The sequence below is a fragment of the Erpetoichthys calabaricus genome, chromosome 10 (genome assembly GCF_900747795.2).
Source record: "Erpetoichthys calabaricus chromosome 10, fErpCal1.3, whole genome shotgun sequence".
NCBI lineage: Eukaryota > Metazoa > Chordata > Cladistia > Polypteriformes > Polypteridae > Erpetoichthys > Erpetoichthys calabaricus.
In genome coordinates, this window is record NC_041403.2 from 153,175 (window position 1) to 169,600 (window position 16,426).

A 16,426-nucleotide genomic window follows, 5' to 3' on the forward strand; every position below is an offset into this window, starting at 1 on the left:
AACTAGTTGACCAATCAGAATGGCGAGCTGCCTAACGTTGCCGTAAGAGCCCGCCTCAGCAGGATGTTGCCGACGTCAGTACGGAGGAGTCCAGCGTCATCACCATTAAGAGGACGATGGCGGTGAATCGAGGAAGCTGCCGTATAGGCGCCAGTGGCTGTCATGATAGCGTGGCCTATAGTGCCTGACAGCCCTGGGGAGAGGGACATTATTGTGGAGCGTCGAGGCCAAGGCCTGGTACCGTTAACGGCAGCGCAGGAGCAGCAAAAGGGCCTTCTAGGGCCGGATGGCTGTGTTCATGAAAACAGAAGGAGCCCCTGGCAGCTTTCATGCCCGACAACGGGGGTGCACGGCGACCTGGGCATTGACTTTGTTTCTGTCGCTGGTGTTTTCGCTATCGGGACTCGGGCACACAATGACCAAAGAGGACCGGCACAAACTCAGGTAAAATGGGGTGGGGTCGTCGGGTGGCCAGAGGATTGGCATCATACGTACCGTGTAGGAACTGGCGGATGATGGGGCTCTCAGTTGTGGGGCTGCCCTTGGCACTATTCATCATCCCTGTGAGCACCGGACCCATGCCGGTCCAAGCTGAGCTCGCTGGTACGTGTCAGTGCGAGAAGGACCGACGAAGTGTGTCAGGGATGGAGAAAAGCAAACTGGGCTTTTGAGGGGTCAATGCCCACTCGCCGGAGCTACGAAATGATGCCCAGAAGTAAAGTCTGCCGCCCTGTAAGCCACTTTTATGTCTTTTTGCAGGGATCAAGTGCTTGAGATGTTCGATCACGCGTTCAGAAATTACATGGTGAGTTACTGAGGAGATGAGGACGGCTACTGACCCCGTCATGGTGTGACCGGGCCGGAGTGACCGATACTGTTGTCATCTTGTTTGTTCACTTCAGGACCACGCTTACCCAGCGGACGAGCTGATGCCCCTGACGTGCCGGGGACGGGTACGAGGGCTGGAGCCCAGTCGGGGTGATGTGGATGACGCCCTGGGCAAGTGAGTATGGCAAAGCCAGCCTTCTTGTTGGGCTAAAGGAGTGAAAGTAACGAGCGGGTTAGGAAAATGGAATGATGGATGTTTGGGTTAAATAGTGCTTTATATTGTACAGAAATAATAATAGTGCTTCTTTTACGGAAGCGTATGCAGTAAGCCATTATTTTATAACATTTACCACTAAAGAAATAGCAGATTGTGAGAGGAGTGCTTCAACTTCCAGCACATGTAATTATCTTTCAGTAGTCTGCAAATAGATGGCAATCCCAGTTCAGTGTACTTAAGTGGTTTGCAGAATCCCAGTGTGACCTGAATGTTCTTATTTGCCTGAAGCTGTGGGTTCAGATGGTGAAAGTTAGTTAATTCTGTTATTGAAGTTACCAGCTGGGGGCAGCATGGTGCTTACAATTGTGTCCTCGCAGGTCCTGCTGTCACTTGCTGTCTCTGTCACTCGCTGTCTCTGTCTAGAGTTCACCCCATGAAGACTTGTGTTTCTTCTTCTATGGGTGCTTTGATTTTCTTTGTATCTCCTCAGAAGCAAGTGGCTAACTTTGGTAAACCCGGTTGTTGTTGATATTTTGTTTTTTTATGGTATTCACAAATATGTGTAGCTTAGGTAAACTGGTACATCTAAGCTGGCTCCATGAGGGGTGTGTGTGCGCACCCACCGCTGCACGTATGGCCTCCCCACAACTCTGAACTGAGACTGAGAAAGTGTGTGGGTCAAAGGGTGATGTTCTGTTGAACCTGTAGTACCTGAGACTGGGGCTCCTGTTACAGATATTTCCCTAAATGATGCCCATCACACCATGGACAGTGTGGCTTATATGGCTCAGTTATGACCATGACATCAGGATGTTCCCTTAAAGATGGACCAAATGACCCAAAAAAGACCCCAAAGCCCTATCGAGCATGGCTACAGCGTAGTCTCCAGAACTGCTCTGCTGACTCTTCATTGCTGCTGCTGCTGCTGTTGCTTGCAGTTCCATACCTGTGACCTACTCAAGCAGCACCCATTAGAATTAACATCCGTCTTTGAATTGCCATTCACCGAGCAGTAAAGAAATTGAAATGTGCACAAGTTTACTTTATGTGGCACCACTCCCAGTGTGTACCCAGTGTAGGCAGGAGCTTCCTTGATCTTAAACAAATAACGTTTAAGACGGACGCTGTCTGTAGCACATTCAAGTGAGCATTCCTAGCACTGCACTCGGAACACAGTCCGGTACGGTGACTTGCTGAGGTTTTGTGGGGAGTCGGAGATGGCAATTACATCTTATGGTTTACCTTCCAGTTCTTGGGCTACTAAAGCTCCCTGCCTGTAAATACACTGACCTGGAGCAGAGGGCACACAGGCTTGGTAAGAGATGGACAAGTTCTTCGCTAGACACGGGATTTAAAATGTTCTGGCAATCCTCTGGATTTCCAGTGTATGGCAGATTTGGATTCATAAAAGTATTTACTGGCTGGTTCTTAATATAAGGCAGCAATAAAGGGGTTGGTTAAAATGTCTCCAGTAGCAGACATGCAGGGTGGTCTTTAAACTGATCCTCAAAAGGGGGTTGAAGTTGGTTATGGCAGTGAAGGACACTGGTGTAGTAGGGAGGAGTGTTAAAAAGAAATGGTCTCGTTTGGATGAAGAGGGTGGTGAGTGACTGTGCCATGGCGCGTTTGGGCACAAATCAAGCTTGCATGAACATTTTTGAGTTACCCCTTGTGACTTCCCCACTTGAAGTTCATGTAGATTTTCCGGTTGGGTTTTAGGAGGCACACAAGGTCACTTTTGTTAAGAGCAATCTGGACGAGAACGGGCCATTCAGCCCAAGAAAGCTCGCCAGTCGTATCCTCTTAACTCCTCCACAATAACATCAAGTCAAGTTTTGAAGGTCCTGCTGTCCACCACACTACTTGGTTCTTTTTTCATATGTCAGTGCCCTAAACACACTTGGCATATATTGCATAGCCCCAAATACAAATCAAGCAAACGAAAAGCACATTTTGATGAATCTGGTTGTATTTTTATTGTTGAAAGGTCAATGTCACCGCACTTCCCAGTCGATTCATAGGAAATCCACGTATCTCAGGGGAAATGTCCCATTTGTCCAACAGTACACGAATGCAGCACGAGGGACTGGTATGGCATGACGCGGGTCATATGTGCAGGAGCATCAGCCACACATGCAGTCGGCACGTCCGTATGGCCGCCTGTGAGACTTACACTTGCTGACTTGCGTGGAATGTGTGGACTCTTGTGAGATTGGTATTTTTTAATCCAAAAAGTGTCAGGGAATAGTCAAAGCGAACTTTATTGTTAAGTATACAGATAGACGAAATTGCGTTGCTCAGGGTCCAGAGTGTAACAACATGAAGTGCAAATCAAAAATTAAAATTGAAACACAAACCAGACGAGACAAAGAAGTAGCAGCAATATGAACATTGATGCAATGTATGGTATTAGGCAATCTAGATACATAAATATAGTAAACTAGCCATGTGCGCCCAACTACGTTGCGCGTGTTAAAGTTGTCTGTGAAGAGCTCCCTGTTTAAACATGGCTGCCACTCGTGAACTGGGCCCTTCGTTGCACAGCATTATGATTTTTTATAAGGGAAACAAAATTACAAAAGAAAACCCTTGGACATTGATTTGATAGGAACGGCCTACTCTGAATCACTGTCCGAATAGTAATTATGTGGTGGTGGAGGAGCATTTCTGCTTCTGTCCGTTCACAGTCTGTCTCGTTTTCACAACGCTGTCGTTTCCTCTCACAGTCTCTTCTCAACCTTTCTCCAATCTTGCAGGTTGCTTTGTGGCAATCCAAAGAGTAAGGCAATATACACGGAGCAATGGTTATAAAAGGGGGACACATAGGTATCCAGGCTCTTTAAAGCATAAATAGGGATCACTTCACTGACATGTGAGCAAGCCACGGTGCAACTGTGCTGTTACGTTGTCATTCATTTTACCCACTGTCTGTCTTTCATTCATATGTAACGTAGGCACGTACCTTTTATCTTCGGCAATCTCATTCTCTAACCAGGCCTCAGGAGCTAACCAGCGTAACACTGTCCACCACCCCTTTTGTTATTCCGGCACATTGTTGACATCCGTGAGTAACAACAACGGCGACAACAACTAAACTGGAAGGTGGTCTACGCATGTGTGGAATTCGCGGACAAACAAAGATCAAGATCCAAATGAAGATTATATATAAAGATTAGTTAATTTAAAGCACAACAATTTGTTTAGTTTGAATGTCTGTGTTTTGAGGTGTGACTGGAGTACTACAGTCTTCAGTAGTATAAGCCTGGAGGAGATTCTTAATGCAGTGCCTATGTTTTAGCTGTCTCTCTACTGCCATCTAGTGCTTCTTCTAATTCAGGGATGGGCAACGTCATTCCTGGAGGGCCGCAGTGGCCATGAGTTTTTGTTCCAACCCAGTTGCTTAATTAGGAAACAATCCTTGCCAATAATTACATTTCATGGTTTGTTGGTGCTTTAACTCTGCTTTGTCAATTCATTCTCATATCCTAGATTTTTTTTTCAATTCTAAGGATATCATCTAAATACTTTGAAGTGTAAAACAGATGAGTAATTCTCAGTCCTTCACTTTTTTCTCTTCTCTTTCCTTCCAAGTATTTAATTAAACCAAATAGTGCACAATAAATACACACAGGTGTAAAGGGTAGCAAGCTAAATGGAGAAATGCTGGTTTCTTTTGTCATTTGCATCTTATCCATATTACTAACAGAGAATAAACCGGATATGGACGCAGGAGACATAGTGCGCAGGCGCCGACAGTGAGCACTAACAGAAATACGAAATAAAGCAACGAGCACAGACAATACGGAACCTTAACCATCCACACTACACAGCATAGTCAAACCCGACATAGTACGGAAGGTGCTACAGTAATACAATAATATGAGTACTCACAGACAAAACAAACACAACAGGCTTCGGCGTCCCGCCCCACAATCAAACCGGAGAGAGTACGGCATCCCCAAACGTCCACAAAACACAGCATAGTCAAACCCGAGATAGTACGGAGGGCGCATGCGCCTACAACGATACCACATGAAACACACACACGGCACCGCAGGTATAATATTAGCTCAACTAACGTAAATAAGCGCCTACAATGCGTCACGGCTCAAAAACAAAGGAGCTCAACTAACGTAAATAAGAAATGAGGCAACGCGCCCATAGGTAACGACACAGCCACACAAAAAAGAGGATTCAGCCCCCCGCCCCAGAGTGAAATGGGAAAAAGTACGGAGTCCACAAAGGTCCACCATACACAGCATAATAGTACGGAAGGCGCGAGTTAGTACGAAAGCCAAAGGCGCCTACAACGCGTAATAAGAATAAATGAACGCTCTGTTTTAAACGTACGTCATCCTCACACGTCCAAACTATACAGCATAAGTGAATCAAATTGCAGTGATGCATTATTAACAGTACAACCACAGAAACCGCTCCGTATTAACAGTAAGTGCAATTACTCATATTACTAACGGTAAACAACGGAGAACTAATGGAGTCACGATCACGGCTCCAAAACTGTACAGCTCCACTAACGGAGCTACAAACACGAGCCCGCATGGACAAAAACAATAGACGTCGGCGCCTACAACGCGCATCTGAAACCGCGGAAGCAAAACTGTCTCGGCTCCAAAACCAAACAGCTCGACTAACGGAGCTACAAACATATCTCATACATTCATCAATGTATTTCGGGTTACCCAACACCGGGGGTAGGCGAGCGAAGCCCCCTTGTTGCTAATAAGGAGCAATTAAAAACTGAGAATGCAGCTGTTTAAGACTTAAATAAGCAATAAGGGCTCAAAATCTTAATGAGGGAGATAACTAAAATGAAGCAGAAGTGTTTCTAGAGCAATAAGTGCTTCTTATTAAACAGTTGGGTTGGAACAAAAACCTGCAGCCACTGCGGCCCTCCAGGAGTGACTTTGCCCACCCCTGTTCTAATTCATTCGCAGACAAACAAAGATCAAGATCCAAATGAAGATTATATATAGAGATAAATAATAGAGATAGAGAATACAGAAACGATCAGTGTGTGGTAACAGTTGTGTAAGACGTGTAGACGATGACAGGTCAGAATGTTTCACAGCAGAAGGATATCAAGAGTGTCAAATGTGTGAGATTCCCAGTTGTTTTCCACCTGCACACTCGTCTTTACGGGACAGTGGCCGTCATGTATAACGTTCTGTTTTTAGAGGAGCTTGAGGCCATGTGGAAGATCCCAGCCAGCAGCCTGACAGCTTGGGGGTCAAACTCTCGTGCAGCCTGGCAGATCTGGCTGTGATGCTGCAGCGTCTTCTCTTGGATGGCAGAAGCCCATGTGAGGGGTGTAAGGGGTCCTGCTCAATGCTGCGTTTGTGTCCTGTAGTGTAGTGAAGGGAGAGGCACCTCAATAATGTTCTCTGCTGTCTTCACTCTCCGTTGCAGGCGCCAATAACAGACGTATGCACTGGCCTTCACTGTTTGAGGACGTAAATTGAAATCCCTTTCATGACTTCCTTAATAATCCCCATGTAGCTTTGCTGCAGTCGTTTTCTTCATTTATGTTGTTGCCCTCTCGTTTGTTTCTTTTCGTAGCTGTGAAGAGATAAGGACAAACTGCACAGGCGTCACAGTAAAGTGCAGCGCTTACATTATTTGTGTCCTGCAGAAGCTTTGACAAATTGAGTTCCATGTTATTTCTGCTGTTGTGGTCCAAAGATTCGGGCTCAGGACTTTTATTTTTTTTTTGCTTGACCCCCTCAGATGTGGGTGGGCAGTTTTCAGCTCTAAAAGAGACACTCGCTGTGTTGTGTTGTGTTGCAGGAACTTCTACAGAAGAAATGTTTTCCTGTCCTGAGCACATTGGCCATTCCTGTGTCCCCAGTGCTTTCTGTTATTTCATCTCGCTTGTTGAAATGTTTGTTTCTGATGCCGTATTTGTAGAAGTGGCCCTAGAATCGCTGAGGGCCTGAGCCGCGGAGAGTGACACGTTCCGTGTTGTACTTGGTGGCCTTTGATCAAATCACCCCCCCAGACCACTGAGAATGGAGCACATGGAGGTCCTCCAGATATGCTTCGTGAATACGCCTTCAGATGTAAGCAACATGGCTTGTCGATTTGACATTCTCTTCATGTTCTGATCTAAACGCCCATCAGACTACAGAGCCTCTGAATTTGCTTTGATTGTGGGAGCTTCTCAGATTAAGTATTGAGGGTGTTGTCTCTTCTGTGCCTGTGAATGAAACTTCAATGGCTGCTGTTGGCGTGAACCGTGACCATGCATTCAAGGGTGGACTGGTGAGTTGGCAAGCCGTTCCAGCATGGTGCCATTGACCAAAAAGACCACTCTTGGCACCCTCTTCCAGCATTAGCATTTGTTAACAAGTTTCTGTGAAAATAAGCACAACATGTCCTTTTGTGTCTTATCTTTATTGTCACAAGTATGAATTCTTGACAAGTGCAAAGCCGTCCACTCTAATTAATAATAATGATTCTTATTTGTATTTACATAATGCTCTTCTCACTACTCAAATGCTTTAGTGATGGCTGACATTTCTCCCCACTCCCTCTGTAATGTTTAGCATCCTCGTGCATGATGCAACAGCTGCCATCTTGGTGCCAGTGTGCACACCACGCATTGCTGTTAGGTGATGAAGGACTGAGAGGTAGTTGGCCAACACCCTTCAAGGCGTCTGCCCTTTTGCTAAATTTTCAGCTATGACTCATAATTCAGATTGGTTTAGAAAAGCATTCCATTCTCTAAATAAAGCTAAAGCGAGCTGGGGGGCTCACCAGGGTGTACAAAGAAGCATCGCTGTGGGCAGCGTAGGCCCCAGTGGGTGAAGTGTAAACCACGAGAGTGCAGGTCTTTGATCCTTCGGTTTGACTTGCTGTGAAAAGATGGAAACGGTTGTGTGGTGTGCTTTGGGGAAAAGTTTTAGCGTGGAGAAGACTAGAGGGGTGGTGATGAATGGCGCACAGGGGTCAGATCCTGCAGTGAGTGCCGTCTGTCCGTCCATCCATGTGTTTACGAGGTCAGTTCTTCAGAAGCAGGTTCTTTCCAGTAATGTGTGGTTTTACCCTCCTCTGTATGCTTGTGCTGCTCCACCGCCCAGAGACGCCAATTCTTCATTGCACTAAGGGGTAGGAAGGTCTTGTCGTAACCCTTAATGTCCGCCAGCCTGCAGTGTCTAAAGCTGGCACTAATCTATAATAATAAAAGGCAAAGCCCTCACTGACTGACTGACTCACTGACTCACTCATCACTAATTCTCCAACTTCCCGTGTAGGTGGAAGGCTGAAATTTGGCAGGCTCATTCCTTACAGCTTACTTACAAAAGTTAGGCAGGTTTCATTTCGAAATTCAAAGCGTAATGGTCATAACTGGAACATATTTTTTGTCCATACACTGTAATGGAGGAGGCGGAGTCACGTATCGTGTCATCACGCCTCCTACGTAATCACGTGAACTAAAAACAAGGAAGAGATTTACAGCACGAGTCACACGCGGGAACGAAGGTAAATGACGTTAATTTTTGACTGTCTTTTAATACTGTGTAAGCATACATATTAACACGTGCAATTAAACGTGTGCATTTACGGGGTGATTTCTCAGGCTTAAAAGCTCACCTTTTATCAAACGCGGGAACAAAGGTAACTGACGTTGTTCACTGTCTTTTAATACTGTGTAACCATACATATTAACACATGTGCAATTAAACGTGTGCATTTACGGGCTGATTTCTCAGGCTTAAAAGCTCGCCTTTTACTAAAAAGGTAAATGCAAAACTATTTTCAATCAGTTTATTGAAACGCTCCCGTTAAGGATTGCAATAACATATTCGCGAGATAAAAGAACGAAGTAGGGGGAAATGGAGGAAGAGCCGCGAACAGCTAACAGCAAAAAATTATAAACGAACCACACGCCGTGGCGCAACGTTAGGGGCAACAGTTTCAACCATTCTATGATCTGCTTCTCGCAACTGAAAGACGGCACATGGCGGATGTTAGCCGACTTGCTGACCGCAACGTTAGGGGCTTCAAGTATGGCGCTGACGCCACATCTCAGTGCCAACACTTTGCAGACTGTACTTAAAAGACACGCCCTCCTCACTGGACAGTTAAAAACACCAATCAAACTAACGATGACATCAAGTATTACCCAATCAAAAGTAGGAAAGGAGGCATCTTCATAAAATGCGTGTGGGATGATTTGCATGAGACGCTGCTTTAAAAAAAAAATGATAAAAAAAATACGGGATAAATCCCGTCCAGTATTGATTCAAAACGGGACGCGCAATTTCATTCTCAAATGCGGCACGATTCCGTATTTTAAAGGACGGGTGGCAACCCTACAGTGCCAGGTAACCACCCATACAATCACATTGTGATTCAGACTAGGAATGCAATGAATGTAATTACCCCGATCTACATACAAGGCGAAAGTCTTGCAACATTCAAAGATGATGGTTTGGGATAAGTACAACATAAAAGAGCTTATGAAGCCTTGAACCGAAAAAAGCAAGATCTCAGAGATCGTAAAAAAAAAAATAGGAGGTAATGTCGTTTTACTCGCTGTAGATTTTAGTCAAACATTACCAGTTATTTCACGAGGGAGACCAGCAGATCAACTCAACGCGTGTTTAAAATCCATGCTTCTCCCACGCTCGGTTATATGTCGCGTGTTCTCGGGTAGGTGCACCAAAAAATGTATACATTTAAGCATGTAATGGGCAAACAAAAAATGAGGTATACCCGAAGGCACAGCAGTAGTACTTAATGTAACTTTACTTCTTAAATGTTAATGTTTTACTGTTTAATAATTTATACGCTTCTTATATGTTGTTCAAATTCTTTTATCAAAATACCACTGACAGCGCAATGCACGATAACATCGAGTGAATACACCATACGCATCCGCCCACGGCTGCCCTGCTGTGCGCAGATAGGAGTTGATTCTACAATAAAATAAAATAAAGATAAAAAGACTAAAACAATCATCACCCATAAAGCGGATAGTAGACGTGACGTACTATATGTGTACCACATTTCAAGTGTATAGGTGCAACGGTTTGCGAGCTACAGGTCATTTAAAATCCTGGACAGACACACAAATTGCCACGGTAGCAAATTACAGAAGAAGATTTTACTGTTTAATAATTTATATTTATATGAAATGTGCTTCTTATATATTACTTCATATTCTCATATGATAATGATGTTAATGTTTATATTGATTTCTGTGTTATTAAAACTGCATGTATGTGTGTATATGTGTATATATATATATATATATATATATATACTAGCAAAATACCCGCGCTTCGCAGCAGAGAAGCAGTGTGTTAAAGAGGTTATGAAAAAAAAAGGAAACATTTTAAAAATAACGTAACATGATTGTCAATGAAAGCCCGTTTCACTCAGTAAGTCTTATGTGTGTGTTTATGTATGTGTGTATATATATGTAGATGTGTATATGTAGATATGTATATATATGTATATGTATATAAATGTTTATGTGTGTGTGTATATATATATATATATAATATATATATATATATATATATATATATATATATAAAACACAGCAACAGTTATAACAATGACAACACAATTACATTGACAATCATGTTACGTTATTTTTAAAATGTTTCCTTTTTTTTTTGATAACCTCTTTAACACACTACTTCTCCGCTGCGAAGCGCGGGTATTTTGCTAGTGTAAGATAAGTGAGAGAAGGGCCGCATTCGGAGATCTTCATCAGAAAAAGGGGAACAAAGGTGATGTTAGCTAACTGCACGCTGAAAATGAGCCGTCACACGCCTGATGAAGCGCCTCTGCGGCTTTTGAGATTCTTTTCGTGAGATGAACTTTGGCCTGCTGTAGGCCGTGTTCACACTGCAGCCCCATTCACAATTTTTGTTTGAATGTTTAGGTTAATTTTGTAATTCATGCCAGTTCGATATGTGGGGGTCCAGATGTGCATTCTGCATGTGCACTGCAAGTTCACAATGAACAAAAGCAAATGCATTTGGCAGATGTGACCTAGCAGAGCACCAGGAACACCCGCAACATGCCCGCTATGGTGCCTCCCCACATGGCATTCAGTGCAGGACCTCATGATGGCAGGGAATTGAAAGACAAAACGAAAAGACTTGCAGTTGTGACCGTGAGTGTGCAGTCATCACTGCCAGATGAGTACGTAGGAACCGGTGATGTGAGAGAGAAGCTGCGACTGGAGTGACTGTGTCCCGGGGGTATTTCATTACCAATGTCCACATGTGTCTGCCACACTTGCATCATAAAAGACCCAGCAACTGGGTGGCACAGAGTGGCAGTGGTTCCACCAAATTTGTGTTAAGTCCACAACCTCACTTACTTTGCATTGACACGTCATGCAAGTTTGGGAATCCATCTTTTAATATGACGAGGGTGAAGTACCTTAGTGGAAATGTCCGGGTATTTCTGATTCAAGCATTCAAACATGAGTGACATTCTGGTGCCACGTCTCTGTATCAAATGCTTGCATTCTGATCTGAAAGGTGTCGATACTTTGTGGGTTTTATTTGCTTATTTAGTTATTGGTTTTGCTGAGCACATTGTGGGTGAAGGAATCGGAGTTGATTACTCAACGGTACTCTACATTCGGGTCAGGTGTTGGCGTAGCGTAGCGTATGGCGATGGGCTCTCTAACGGCACATAGGACCGCCTGTGAAAATCCAGAAATGCGTCAAAAGGAAAGTAGAACTTCTTGGCTTGGGAATGTGCTGAAATATCCTGTTATGTCTGTGCAGCCCACGGGCAAATGAGAGAAAGGACAGACGGAGGAACGAGATGTTGAAGGGGCAGGAGGGACGCACACATGCCAACACACACCTCGGTGGGAAGGCTGATGTAAATGTCCCCCCGTTCATTTCTGTGTGCTGCACACCGTTGAACTTGCTGCTTTGGGTACTTTTTTTATTCGTTTTGGCCAGGTATAAATTTACAAATGGCGTAGTAGTTACAGCTTTGGACTCCTAACCCTGAGCCTGCCTGCGCTCCAACTGGAAAAACGAAAGACATGGAACCCCTAATATCTGGAAAGTTGTAAGTCGCCTTGGATGAAAGCATCTGTCAGACAAGTAAATGCATTCTGGTCGTCTGTCTCCACTTGTGAGCGTGCGGACCCTTAAAGGGAGGGTTCAGGTCCTTTATTTGTGGGTTTAATGGGGCTCGTGTGATTCCTGGCAGTAAGACCCATACAGGAGTGTGAAAGTGGGGGTCTCTTGTGCATCATCTCTAGACTCCATTGGCTAATAGGCTGACCATGCTGCCTTCTTTAATTGCCTTCTGGCCTGTTTTGTAGGTTCTCCCTGACGCTGGTGGACACGCTGGACACCCTGGCGGTGAGTATCCTCTTAGCTTCCCTACATTTGTCACCTCGTGCGTGGCAGCCAGTCATGTGCATCATATCGGGGCTAACAAAGAAGCACATGGTGGACTGTTGCTCCGTCTTGTTGGCTGAGCACTTGGCTCTGTGAGCATACCCCTTTTCTCCTGCTCATCTGTCCAGGTCCTGAACAAGCCAGAGGAGTTTGAGGAGGCTGTGCGCCGAGTGCTGCAGGATGTCCGGCTTGATAACGACATTGTCGTGTCTGTGTTTGAGACCAATATCAGGGTCCTTGGGTGAGCTCAGCACTTGTACACCCTTCAAGAAGGTAAGGTGTGCGTGAGGACAGATATTAACTGCTATGTCTGACCACAGGGGTCTGCTGGGAGGCCATTCTGTGGCTCTAAAACTTCAGGAAGATGGTCCGTACATGTCTTGGTACCGTGGCGAGTTGCTGACTATGGCCAAAGAACTGGGGCTGAGGCTGTTGCCGGCTTTTAACACAACAAGTGGGTTGCCGTACCCCAGGGTAGGTGTCTGTAGTAAGAGGGGGCTCCCTCGATGGCCGGCCGGATTGATTTGTCTCATAGCATCTCCTCATGCAGATCAACCTGAAGCATGGACTGCGGAGTCCTGAGGCCCGGACTGGCACAGAGACGGACACTTGCACGGCCTGTGCAGGGACCATGATCCTTGAGTTTGCAGCACTTAGTCGATTCACTGGGGACCCCATCTTTGAGGTCAGGCTGCCTGAGAGGCTGGGATGGTGACCAGGTTTTGGACAATGTGGCTCCATCTTTATTCTGACTGTTTTCCTGTAGTTTCAAGCTCGAAGAGCTCTTGACTTCCTGTGGGAGAAGCGGCAGAGGAACAGCAACCTGGTTGGGACCACAATCAACATTCACACGGGTGACTGGGTGCGCAGAGGTGAGCAGTGCTGCTATGCTGGGTTGCTTTAGGGATGAGACTGGAGGTTACCAACACACATTTGATCTTTTCTCTGTAGACAGCGGTGTAGGAGCTGGCATTGACTCGTACTATGAGTATCTGCTGAAGGCCTATGTCCTGCTGGGAGATGAGCTCTTTCTGCAACGCTTCAACACAGTGAGTGGCCAGCCGGTTGTTTCGCGTTGGGGGAGTTGCATGGTACCAAATGGAAGCTACTCTGTCTTCTCAGCACTACACGTCAATAATGAAATACATCAGCCAACCACCGCTTCTCCTGGACGTTCACATCCACAAGCCTCTGCTCAACGCCCGCACCTGGATGGATTCGCTGCTTGCCTTCTTCCCAGGATTGCAGGTATGTGCGGGCATTTTGTGCCCAGAGGATTTGGGGTTATTCGGGTACTCACAGGTACACCATTGTGCTTCAAGGTGTTGAAAGGAGACATCCGACCTGCCATCGAGACTCATGAGATGCTTTATCAGGTCACCAAGAAGCATAACTTCCTGCCAGAGGTAGGTCATTTCCTCAGATGGGCTGAACCATCTCTGAGCAGCCAGCCGATCACTAAGCGTGTTTCTGATCTCTCCCAGGCCTTCACCACAGATTTCCGTGTCCACTGGGCGCAGCACCCCTTACGGCCCGAGTTTGCTGAGAGCACTTACTTTCTGTATAAGGTGAGTGGAGCTCAGCTCGGTGTGTGTTGTACTGCAGTTGTTGTGACACGAGCGCTCACAGCACTTCCATTTGCCAGGCCACGGGGGACCCTTACTACCTAGAGGCTGGGAAGTCCATCTTGGACAATTTGAACAAATTTGCACGGGTGCCTTGTGGGTTTGCAGCAATGAAGGACGTACGGACAGGGAGCCATGAAGACAGGTGAGATGAAAGGAGGTCTGGGGGTCGGTGGGACCGGGGAACCTGGCCTCAAATGAATGGCCTGCTCCTTTTCTTCCTGTCACAGAATGGACTCCTTCTTCTTGGCCGAGATGTTTAAGTACCTATTCCTGCTCTTTGCTGACAAGGAGGACCTGCTGTTTGACATTGAGGAGTTTGTTTTCACAACTGAGGCTCATCTGCTTCCACTTTGGTTGTCCACCACTACCCGTGCCTGGAGGCAGACTAATGCGGTAAGGGGAGCAAGAAGCTTGACTGCGATGTCAGTCAAGCCCCTCTGGCTTGGTAGCAACATCTCAGGGTTTCACTTTCATTTGCTCAGACCGCACAACCCCCTGAAGCGGCACCACTGGATGACAGCAACTTTGACTGGTCCTGCCCCAACACACGAGTGCTGTTTCCAAACGACCCTGCCTTTGCCCAAAACATCAGGGAGCCAGTGAGAGGAGTGGTAGACAAGAACTGCCCACGGAGTAGCCAGCAGGGGTATGTGAATGGGTTCAAAAGCGTGTACCGCTGCTCCATGGCTGAGCAATCAGCCACTGGGTTCTTTGACGACGCGTTCTTCTGCCACACAGGAGCGCCCCGTCTCCCTCTGCAAGGTCGCACCCACCACTAAGGGCAAGGGACTTCATGGCCAACAATGCTGAGCATCTAGACATCCTGAAGCGCATGGGTGTCTCTCTGATCCACCTGAAGGATGGCCGCGTGCAGCTGGTGCAGCATGCCACACAGGTAAGGAGTGGTCACTGTGGGATTTACCAACTTGGCCAGTTGTTGGCACCACTCAAACATACTTGATGAACCCTACAGGCAGCAAGTGCGCTGGATGCTGAGGATGGCCTTCGCTTCATGCAGGAGATGATCGAGTTGTCCAGCCAGCAACAGAAAGAGCAGCTGCCTCCTCGTGCTGTCCAGATTGTCTCCCAGCCCTTCTTCGGGCGAGTGGTGCTCACTGCCGGCCCTGCCCAGTTTGGTCTGGACCTCTCCAAAAGCAGTGCTGGGGTGAGTCGTTTGTCTTTTTTTGGCACATGTATGGTGTGCCACCTCACGGTCACCTTTCTCCCCTACCCTCAGGTACGTGGACTCGTGGCCCTGGCCGAGCCCATCAACGGCTGTTCTGAAGTAACAAACTCTGCCACCCTAGCAGGGAAAATTGCTCTAATGCAGAGGGGCCTGTGCATGTTTGCTGAAAAAGCTCGACATGTGCAAGAGGCTGGAGCCATCGGGGGCATCGTCGTGGGTAAGCAGAAATGACGTCACTAGCGGGGCCTCGTCTCTCATTAAGTGGGCATGGCACTTTCTCAGCTCTCTTTTTCGGTCTATTAGATGACAATGAAGGAAGCAGCAGTGACACAGCCCCGCTCTTTCAGATGGCAGGAGATGGCAAGAGCACGGATGACATCACAATCCCCCTGCTCTTCCTGTTCCATAAGGAGGGCTCAATCATCCTTAATGCTCTGCAGGAATTCCAGGAGGTGGAGGTGCTGCTGTCGGACCGGGCCAGAGATCGGGGAGAGGCCCCTATCAGTGCCAAGCAGCCACCTGCAGCTTGCACACCCCCAAGTGATATGGTGGGTGTGGAGCACAAAATCAGGGAAGACTGTTCTTCTGGTGAAGACAGTATGTCTGACCCAGGTGCCCACACACTGCACTCTGAAGACCTGGAAATGAAGGATAATAACCCAGTGGCAGAGCCGAGACCAGAGGCCAAGGACAAGCAGGACAAGAAGGGCACTAGCCACACAATTGAGTCGATCCTCTCCGATTGGAGAGAAGACATTGAGGCCTTTCGGCAAATGGAAAGAGATGAACTTTGACCTCTGCCATGACTTTTTCTTTTTTACCAGATGGATATAGTGCTGGTGGGTGGGGGGGGGCCCAGTGTAGGCCTAGTCATCCCCAGACCACGAAGTCCATTTCTTGGCTCATCTGGCTGCCCTTTGGATGTGGGGGGGAGAGAAACATTTTGCTTTTGTACCTCGTGTGGTCACCAAGAGTGCCTGTCCTGCTGATGGCTGTGGATAAAAACTGAGCCCTTGGTGGGCAGAACCAGACTCCTAGCCATCGGTGGGGGCAAAGGAATGCAGCAGTCATGGGCATGGCCAAGGCCTAAGGGAGCAAAGAGCAGGCGTCTGTTGAAGCCGTAATTTATTGAACTTTAATAAAATGATGCACTGGTGTA

General features: G+C 46.7%; 2 protein-coding genes across 2 annotated transcripts in view; one reads left to right on the forward strand and one right to left on the reverse strand.

The window, feature by feature from the left end:
* LOC114658628 (putative C->U-editing enzyme APOBEC-4) overlaps positions 1-16,426 on the reverse strand; it is a 131,474-nt gene that overhangs the window by 53,017 nt on the left and 62,031 nt on the right. The window lies entirely within an intron of this gene.
* edem3 (ER degradation enhancer, mannosidase alpha-like 3) lies at positions 68-16,422 on the forward strand. The gene is made up of 19 exons (XM_028810699.2): positions 68-444; positions 760-805; positions 903-1,003; positions 12,375-12,414; positions 12,582-12,694; positions 12,774-12,927; positions 13,004-13,138; positions 13,220-13,325; positions 13,405-13,502; positions 13,576-13,701; positions 13,776-13,859; positions 13,938-14,021; positions 14,099-14,223; positions 14,309-14,474; positions 14,564-14,727; positions 14,820-14,976; positions 15,055-15,246; positions 15,319-15,484; positions 15,571-16,422. Exons 1-19 carry the CDS (start codon positions 287-289, stop codon positions 16,059-16,061), a joined length of 2,706 nt encoding a protein of 901 aa, XP_028666532.2. The 5' UTR covers positions 68-286; the 3' UTR covers positions 16,062-16,422.

Excerpts from the sequence above, each read along its gene's own strand:
- edem3 (XM_028810699.2), top strand. The coding sequence starts at position 287 with ATGGCTGTGTTCATGAAAACAGAAGGAGCCCCTGGCAGCTTTCATGCC. Across the intron at positions 1,004-12,374 it reads GTGGATGACGCCCTGGGCAA|GTTCTCCCTGACGCTGGTGG; the intron begins GTGAGTATGGCA and ends CCTGTTTTGTAG. Across the intron at positions 14,728-14,819 it reads CCACGGAGTAGCCAGCAGGG|GAGCGCCCCGTCTCCCTCTG; the intron begins GTATGTGAATGG and ends TCTGCCACACAG.